Source organism: Montipora capricornis, chromosome 7 (assembly GCF_036669925.1).
Source record: "Montipora capricornis isolate CH-2021 chromosome 7, ASM3666992v2, whole genome shotgun sequence".
NCBI classification, from domain to species: Eukaryota; Metazoa; Cnidaria; class Anthozoa; order Scleractinia; family Acroporidae; genus Montipora; species Montipora capricornis.
In genome coordinates this window covers 46265494-46275493 of record NC_090889.1, presented here as the reverse complement: position 1 = coordinate 46275493, position 10000 = coordinate 46265494, and the positions used below count along the sequence as shown (strand labels likewise).

The 10000-nt window shown below is 38.9% G+C and overlaps 2 protein-coding genes across 2 annotated transcripts in view; one reads left to right on the top strand and one right to left on the bottom strand.

Moving 5' to 3' along the window:
- The window catches only part of LOC138057295 (nardilysin-like), a 74587-nt gene extending 70457 nt beyond the window's left edge, over positions 1–4130 (bottom strand). The window contains exons 1-2 of the mRNA XM_068903346.1: positions 4068–4130; positions 1658–1913 (exon numbers count right to left, since the gene is read on the bottom strand). Of these exons, the coding sequence (XP_068759447.1) occupies positions 1658–1913; positions 4068–4111 (300 nt within the window). The 5' untranslated portion in view covers positions 4112–4130. The remainder of the gene's footprint in view (positions 1–1657; positions 1914–4067) is intronic.
- Positions 4131–4165: 35 nt separating this feature from the next.
- Positions 4166–10000, top strand: part of LOC138057294 (RING finger and CHY zinc finger domain-containing protein 1-like) — a 27762-nt gene continuing 21927 nt past the window's right edge. Inside the window, exons 1-2 of the mRNA XM_068903345.1 lie at positions 4166–4233; positions 6258–6377. Of these exons, the coding sequence (XP_068759446.1) occupies positions 4189–4233; positions 6258–6377 (165 nt within the window). The 5' untranslated portion in view covers positions 4166–4188. The remainder of the gene's footprint in view (positions 4234–6257; positions 6378–10000) is intronic.

Here is a 10000-nt window from a genome sequence, read left to right as displayed (position 1 = left end):
GATTACTTTAATATAAATTTACATTTGTGAGGTGACATTCTCATCGCCATTGCTGTCTCCTTGTTGCTTAATAAGTTCCCTAATTATTATTATTCCCTAGTTCACCCTGATGAAGGGCTAACCGTTCAAAATGACAGCTCACAAATCTCTTATACTGAATCTAATTTACCTTAATCCACTTGTTTTCATATACCAAATTTCTGCATTTCACCCTCCACTAATGCAGCACCACAGCTTTTCTCGAACTAATCCCCTCATTCACCTCTTAGCATTACACCATACCAGAAGGACATGACCTTCAAGCATGTCATTGAAACTCTTTTCCTTTCAAACAAAGATGGGGGTTTTAGGATCAGGATCGAAGGTATACACGCCAGAAAAGGCACAAGCTACGTTACATCCAAATAAAGAAACTTTTAAACTAAAAAAAACACCGGCTCTGAACCAGAGTTAAACGCTTCAAGGTAATGAGCTCAGTGACTGCACATACAGTACTTTCTCATGCGTCAAGAGCTACGAAGTGCATACAGTATTTAAAGACAAGGAAGGATTACGTTTTTGCAAATGTTGGCTGTGTAGCACTTATATTTGAACTGTGAGACTTAACTGATTAGAGTGTAATGTGAAGTGCTACTTTTTTACCCCACATGAACCATGTGAACGTTAGCCCTACTGCTGGAAATGGGCTCACACAAGGACAGAGAAAACCTCTGACCATGCTGGGAATTGAACCCACGACCTTTGGGTTAGATCACCGCTGCTCTACCGACTGAGCTACGTATAAGGGCAGACGGGAGCAGGCCGTGGGAACTGAAGATGTCAAGGTCACGGCAATGAACATGTACATGTACAAGTACAAGGAAGGAAAAGTTATGTTTTTGCAAACGTTGGCTGTGTAGCACTTATATTTGAACAGACGTAACTGATTAGAGTGTAATGTGACGTGCTACTTTTTTACCCCATATGAACCATGTGAGCATTAGCCCTACTGATGGAAATGGGCCCACACAAGGACAGAGAAAACCTCTGACCATGGTGGGAATTGAACCCACGACCTTTGGGTTAGATCACCGCTGCTCTACCGACTGAGCTATAAGGTCAGACGGGAGCAGGCCATGGGAACTGAAGATGTCAAGGTCACGGCAATGAACATGTACAAGTACAAGGAAGGATTACATTTTTGCAAACGTTGGCCGTGTAGCACTTATATTTGAACAGACTTAACTGATTAGAGTGTAATCAATTAAGTCCAGTATGTTCAGTATTTAAAGAGTTTCATGATTTTGCTGCTTATGTCCAGGATTTTGCTTGATTGAACTTTTCTTGTAAATTGTTTCACTACAGTTTGGTACATGTAGGAAAAGAAAAAGTTTAGTAGATCTACAGCTCCCTGATTCATATTCCTGGATGTTTCTTTCCTAACAGGTCTTGAATAGAGACACCTACATGTATTGCATACTTGTACAATGTACATGTAGTTACTGAGTTGTGAGGTTAAAGGTGATCTTGTAGATCAGCAGGTGCCAACTAAGCCATGCAATGTCAGTAACAAAAAGCATCTTAAAAATTCTCACACTCTTTTAAAGTGGTATACTGTAGATACATTGTAGATTGGGGCCTTGATGTACACATACTATATATACTACAGTGAACTTACTAATTTAGTGTCTTTAAACTTCCTTGATCTATCCTCATGGTTGTCTCGTTCCTCATCAGGACCACCTGCCATGCCATCAACATCGTCATCATCAAAATCACCATCATCATCACATCCACCTTCAATGTCTTCACTGCAAGTGTCCTCTTCATCATCATCTGTGGCTGACAAATCACTCTCCTTGTGTGTACAGTGAGTGACTGAGTGAGTATCAGAAATAAGTAATGCTGTTAAACCATTCTCCAAGTGGAGTACCCTACAATTAAAATGAATGGAGAAATAATAGTAAATGTCCTGAATAACCCTGCAGGTGTATTTACTAACTGGTCAGTATAAAACACTGACTATGGACTGCGGACCCGGATTGTGGTGGACCGGGCATAAAACACAAACTGAGTATAAAATGCAGACTGAAGGCTGCAGACTAGGCACAAAAAGCGGACTGAGTGCAAAACACTGTGAAAAGGCACAGAGCAACAAAATGGCGACCGGCTGATGTCATGAAATGAAGACTGATATCGGAATGGTGGAAATGCTTCAAGCCATAATTGTCATGTGATATATGTTAGCTGATGTTTCTGTGAAGGTACGACACGATAGCAATTTATGGAATCCTTTGCGGGTCACTGGCTTTATGTTTAGAAATTGAGAAATTTGGAGGACTTCAGTGGGAGGTGCCATTGTGATATTCAGACAAGCAAAGGGTCTATTTACCTATTTGCAAAATAAATGTTTTGTTGCGATTGATACAACTTTCTGTTCACCTCAGTGTCGCACGGGTTTGCTGTAAATAGCACTCGACCAAAAGAACGACTGTTATAGTCCATGCCCTGCCTTACGTTTACTGTACACACTATCAACTTTGTTTTTAGCCTCTTACGCAGACTTTGGGAGTAAAAATTGCGTGACAAGCCGAAACACTCTTCATGTGTGTTGAATCCCTCTGGCCATCCTGGCTCGAACTACACGTACGATCACAGTAGTCAGAGGACTTGAATATAAAAGATGGGAATATACGAAGAGTTGAGGTTTACGGCTAATATGAAATATTTCCATTCTTCCCCATGACAATTTTCCACTCCCTCTGGTGTTAAACTCGTGGAGTAAAGTACAATTTTGAGATAAAATCTCTACTCTTACTTTTGTTAGTCTGGTTGATGTTGTAACTGAGCATTCCTGTGTATCTGTTTGCGACAATATTCTGACACAGAATAAGAGGACTAAAGGCCTTTTGTTTAAATTAAAGTCTGCATCTGGCCCAGGGGAAGGGGGGGGGGGGGGGTAGACTCCGATATAAAAAGGAAGGGAGTGCTTGTTGGAAATTTTGAAAAGAACCCCTAAGAGGTATCAAGATCCTGTTTTGTGGGTGTGACATGAAATTTTTTTCACCCCTAAAAGATACCATATTATGGGTGTTAATTAGACAAAAATAAAAAAAAGAGTTAATTATCAAATACATGTATCTCCTGTCATGATTTTTTGACTCAATACCCTAAGAGGTACCACTAAAGCTCCCGCTGTGAACCCTTTGAGGCTGAACACTCTAAGAGGTACCAAAACTGCATTTTAAACCCATAACAGGTACGACGAGCACCCTCGTCCTTTTCATATGCATATGGGAGTCCCCCCACCAGGGCATCTGGGCCAGTACAATCTTAGTTTTGTTTTATACTCCGTTTTTTATACCTGGTCCGCAATTTATACCCGGCCTGTAGTCTGGGTCTGCAGTCAATGTTCTAAATTGACTGTTCACTAACTCTTGGGGTTAATATGTTAACCCTCTTTGATTACAGTTTATTTATTATCCAATAGAATAATTTTACACACATATCAAACTTATGTACATTCAAGCACTTTTCCCTGGTATTTGGGGCTAAGGAGCACGTAAGAGCAGGTAGGAAGTGATAATAAAATATTATCACAGTCTTCATAAATGCCACAGAGATGTGAATCTAGAGTGGGGGATTTGGCTGTACTTTTGGCTTTGGGGTGCTAGAGTGCCATGCAAATGTAAACTACAGGATGGTCTGGAGGTTGCCATGAGAAGGGGGAAGTAGTGGAAGCTTTGATTATTTTTTCTTATACTATGGTCGTGTATCGCTGTCATAATTTAACATCTAATGATAATAATAGGCCACTTTCAAAAATACCATAATACTCCTGGGGCTTGCAATCGTCCCAACAGAGAATAAAAAGTTTAATTATGCAAAGAAAGAGTATTATCGTATTTTTGAAAGTGCCCTATTAATGTTCGTTCCTTTCGAATCCATTTATTTGTATCTTATTGTTTCAAATAATTCGAAAGACAAGCACCCAACTAAATCTGCATTAAATCAAATACTATGTGTGAGATTCTAAGAATTCACACCTGAGACGTTATAGTTATAGGTATACTTTTAACGGTTTTTACCTGTATTCCCTCAGATCATTTGGTGACTTATCGATTGCCGCCATGTTTCATCCCAAATGCCTCGTTTTGAAAATTAGGTACCAGCTCTTTACGAGGAGAAGCCATTTTGTTCTGTGGTACCATGTCTGCTAGCTGTGAACACTATCTAAGACGTTGTGCATTGCTGGTAAGTGACGAAGTTTTTTTTTATGCAGCCCTTGAAGACTGTGGGTAAATCTTCGAGTTTTTAAAATAATCTGTAACGAGTACTCAAAAATTATCTCGTTTTCCGGTCAACGTTAAAGAGTTTTATAATTAATTTAGCAAACAATTACAAACTACATAAGCTTATAATAACCTTATAATTGTAAACGATTTTAAACTGAACTCCTTGCCCTTGTTTGAAATGAAATTTAAAAAGTACACTTTTATTAACATGTATGTACAGCTGTACATCTATTCTAGTGTTCAACCAACCTGTCACCTTCATTCTCCATGACATTGATGTTTTGGTTAACATCATGAAAACGTTCAAGTGTGCTGTGATGTCCAGTAACCAGACAGTATTTTAAAGTAAATACTAACAGCTTTCATATTCTTTGTTTTCACTCACATTTTCATCGCCTATGTTTGTTGTTGTTGTTGTTGTTGTCAACAGAACCTCAAGTTGAAAGAGGGAAGTGTGATCCTCTCTCTCACCTATCTCATGTACATGATTTTAGATGCCTGGTCCCCAGTTGTTCAACTGGATAAATCACAATCCACAGGATAACTCAAATGGTTTTGCTAGTGTTTATCCACTGGATAGACTGATTTATCCAGTGGAAAGCGCTATCCACTTTTGGAACAATTGAGGCCTGAAAAACAGGTGGCTTTAACAGGATTCGAACCTTAGTGGACCACAGTGCTCTACTAACTTGCTATAAAGCTACTCAGTTGTGCATGAGCAGGTCAAAATTAAAGTTGGGCTCATGTACTCTCATGAAGGACTCTATGAAGAAAAAAAAGGACAGAGAACAAATCTGTTTACAAATAATCTTGTTTTTTATTAATTTTGTTTTACTACCCACTACAACAAAAGAAGTCTTTGTTTCAATAGGCTCTAACTTGCACTTAGTAACCATGTCACTTTTAGTAAAAATAGAAGACATTAATCAACAATGGAAACGCAGATAATATTCAGCTATAGCACTATTCCCTCAGGTTTTATGCATGTACCTCTCACACTTTGGAGTTCTGATCTAAATTTGTGTTGATAAGGAAAACTCTTAAAACTTTTTCAATTACATGTACACATAAAGTCAGCCTCGGTTGTAATTCATCATTCACAGGTGAATTGCTACTTGATCATCTGTGACATGTTATTGTTGTTCTCTAGAAAATAGAAAATAATATTACATGTACACGTGTGAATTTTGTAGCACACTTTATTTTTTACTTTTTATGGAAAATTGAAACTTCAGATAAAGTTAGTTTAGGTTATATCAAGAAGACCTGGCCGGGGACGTTGTGTTGTGTTCTTGGGCAAGACACTTTACTCTCACAGTGCCTCTCTCCATCCAGGTGTATAAATGGGTACCGACGAAAAAGCTGGGGGCAAGCCTTTGACTAGCATCCCATCCAGGGGGGAGTAGAAATACTCCTAGTTGCTTCGTGCTATGAAATCAGGATAAGCTCCAGCCTGATGGGCCACTTGGCTCGTAAGCCGACTTTAAAATCAAGAAGACAAGAAATGAATCATACATGTAGACTTAATTTTGCTGCATATTGTGTTCTTACACCTGTTTTATTGTATTTTTTGCACATGATTTTGGTTTGTTTGTGAAACCTCCAGCCAATTTAATCATGGTAAAAATACTGAACACAAGATGTGGCAAAAGTGAGCTTATTGGTTTCTTTGTTACAAGAGCTAAAACTTAAACTACGATACTTTTTTTGTCTCGAATAATTATTTTGGATTTCCTACATCAACCCCTTTCTGTACTGCACATGTATGTGGTCGGTTTGTTTCAAGAAATGACTCTGTACTATACAATGTAGAATTTATAGAACGGACTAAGTGTATAGTTTTTATTTTACTGCACCCGAGTGAGCTGCAGTTGCACCTTATAGCAGCCACAAAGACACTGTAACTAAAGAGACTGCTAATGCATGCTAACACCTTATCCAAACCTGAGTGAAATGTGTTGTATTTTTGTTTATCTCCTACAGGCTCCCTGTTGCAATAAACACTTCTCATGTAGGCTTTGTCATGATGACAGTGAGGATCATAAGTTAGACAGGAAGTCTGTGCAACAAATAAAATGTCTTCAGTGTGAGAGTTGCCAAATGGTAAGTGTTATGTCTATGTCTACTATTACATGTACATGGTAAGCTCAATAGTTTTAACCTTTTCTTGCCAATTTAGCGATGCCATGGTGGTTTTTCTGAGAACATTAAGAGATGTGTGATTAATCATCAGAGCAAGCAATCAGGTCTCTTGTGCACAGTTAATAAACTCAAAGCAAAGGATTTAATTTCATCAGACTATTCAACATGCATCTTGCTGTTTACTGCAGTATTGCTGCAGCAAACCTGGGCAAAACTTTGGAAAAATTTCGGCCAGCAAATCTGCCATGGTTTTGCTGTGGCAAATGGGCAAATATCAGCACATGATTTTGGTTCGTTTTTGAAGCCCTCCAGCCAATTTAATCATGGCAAAAATACATGTACTGAACACAAGATATGGCAAGTGAGTTGATTATATTTTTTTGCTATAAGAGCTAAAACTAGCCACTTTTTTTGTCTAGAATAATTATTTTGGATTTCCAAGATCAAACCCGTACTGTACTGTACATATATGTGGTCGGTTTGAAAAAAATGAAATGAGTCTGTACTATAAAATTTAAAAATTTAAAATTTATTGAGTCTGTTCTATAAAATTTATAGTATGGACTCAGGTATAATTTTTATTTTACTGCATCTGAGAGAGCTGCAAATGCAATTTATTGTATCGGCCAAGACACTGTAGCTGGAGAGCCTGCTAATGCATGCTAACACCTTATTCACACCACTGTATCAGACCATACAGTATCACCCCAAAATATTTGCCCATTTGCCTGAACTACCCCCCCCCCCCCCATTATGTCACAATAATGACTGTATCTTGTTCAGCAATAATTAATATTTTGTGTTTCATTTGGTATCACAATATTGCTAATACATGTACATGATATGACGTTGTGGTGCCGATCCTTCTAATAAGAGTGTCACTTGGAAGTGTTGAGCCACCTTAAGTCTCAGTTCCAGAAGTCAATGGGTTAAGAACATGCACCTTTTTTATTTAATGATTGCAACAACCTCAGACAGCACAAAGTTGAATATGTGACCGTCCACGGGAAAACCAACAAAAAGGTGATGACACGGGCACGCTATTTTAGCACGCTAGACAAAAGAAATTTTCTTTAACACGGGAGTGCTGTGTCGTAATGCACGCCTCATTAAAATTTTCTTGTGTCTGATACTACAAGTTGTAAACAATAGAGCGTGTTATACCAAACAAAAGAGCGTGTCAGCAAAAGTAAAATCAAGCACCGCGTAAAAAGACACGGAGTGAGTGAAATTGCATGACAGCTGCGCCAAAACGAAAATTCCCTTGGAACGAAAATTGACCTCGAATTTTCGTGCGAAAAATCGCTCTGTTCAATAAATGACCTAAAAAAATTGAGCGAAATTTCGCTCTTTATTTGCTGTTCTCGAACATTCCCACGTATTTTCTGGACAAAAATTTGCCAATTTCGAATTTGCCGCGATGTTTGTTTTCTGCCGTAATTTCACAATGTGTAAGCTCTACAACAAACTCTTGTTCGTGAAGCAATCGCAGTTTTTGTTGTGTGAGCCAATTTTTTTTTTTCGTTGGAAATAGCAGATTAAACTGTCGGATCATTGAATCTATTTTCGATACGGCTTTATTTATGCTAACCTTAACGCGTTTATTTACGCGTACATACGCTTGCTCAGTGATGTTGTTGATGGCGGCCGCCCATTCATGTCACAAAAATTCGCTGCTTCAAATTTTGTTATCGCGAATTTTCGTTTGGTTACCTCCAAAATTCGCTACTTCGAATTTCGCTATCTCGAATTTTCGAGAAAGATCGTGAATTTTTCGCTTCAAACCCTACGAAAAATCGTTCGAAAATTCGATGACCTTTCGTGGAAAATTCGCGAGAACAAAGGACGAATTTCGACGAATTTCGTTTGCATTACTTTTGCAATTTTATGGTGCCTGTTTTGGCACGCATCTGACACGCAACACGCCACGCTAAACAAAAGGTTTGGAGTGTCTCAGTGTGCACAACAAAAGCCACCGTGACATCTATTGTGCTACTCATTAAATATGCGCATATGGCGTGTTGAATGTCATGCTCAGCGTGCCGTGTCATGCACGCGTGCCCGTGTCATCACCTTTTTGTTGGTTTTCCTGTGGATGGTCACATATAATTAATTCAAGCAAGTATAGTCTTCAATTATTTTAAATGGTCAGCTGTACAATAAAATGTTGCTTTTTTTTTGCATCTCATTACTGTGCTACTCTTAAAGGGGTAGCCCAGTTAAAAATGTGGCCGATCTTCCCACGCTCCCTAGGGTGTGTTAGTGAACTACATTAGGTGTGATTTCATTGGCACCAGTGGGAACTGAATGATGTATATGTTGTAGTTTGAAATGTACTTTAGGTCAAAATGATTTCAAGCTAGGTCAAAATCTTTTGAACTAGGTTATTTTATTTCAACCTAGGTTTTTATGAACTGTCTAAAAAAGGGTTTCCCTTTATTTTGGGGATGTAATTGTAAAAAATGGGGCCTGGATTTTTAGGGGGAATAAAAAAGAAAGCACCTTTCCGTTCTTCGTCCACTTACCGTCTCTCTCTCTCCTTCCCCCTTACTGTCCTTGCTTATTACCAACGGACTGTGTCTCTTACCTTGAACTTTCACAACATTCGATGCCGCTCCAAGGATTCGAACCCTCGCTCCATAGGACATCTGAGATTACGTCTCCTCTGTATTAACTGCTAAGCCATCGAATCAGCAACTGAAAGCATCTAGATGTTTTTTCTACCAATGAGTTTAAGCTATTTCCAAGTCTTCACGACAACTACCATTTCGCACATAAGTAAATGGCATAAAGTGAGACTTAGAAAAATTTCAGTTCATACACAGTTAAAAGGCCGAAGATGCAACTTTGTGAAGAAGTTAAAGAACACTCTGAGTCTCCAGTGCAACGAAAGCAAACATTGTTTGAAAGAGGTGGACTCTTGATTCTGAAGGACAAATAGTCAGATATTGTGCGAATTAAGTTTTGCTACGTCGCTATGCAAAATACACCTGGTCCAGGAACAAGGCATCATTTCTAGCCATGATATAACAAACCGATTTCCGCCGCGAACACAGCGTTCCCACAGTGAAAAAAAGATGGTGACACAGGCAAATAGAACAACAAAAGATAACCTTTACAGTTTAATCAAAGAAAAGAACTCGTCTCCGAACCACTGGTGTCATCATCTTGGAGAAACCACTTGTAAAAAAAACACATAACCATTCACAGAACAATTGGCAAAATGCCGTATGAAGTGGTTTTTGGAATCTCTCGGAGAAAAGAAATTAAAAAGCCACAAATGATTGGACAAGTCATGGCTACATCACATGCAGAGCGGGAAAATGGTGAATAATTTGAAAAAGTGGCAGGATGAGCTTGACACTAAAGGAGAGCGGTGACTGACACTTGCCAAATGCAGACCGCGGACTACAGACTAACCCTGAATCACAGTTATTGAAAGCTAACCGCTCAAAAATGGGTCCTGAGACTTAAATACTGTTTATCAGCACTGTTTGAAATGGGTGTTCAACTTAAACACTGCTTGTCAGCGCTATTTGCAGACAGCCAGCAGTCTCTCTTTTGCAGTTATCATGCACCAGAAA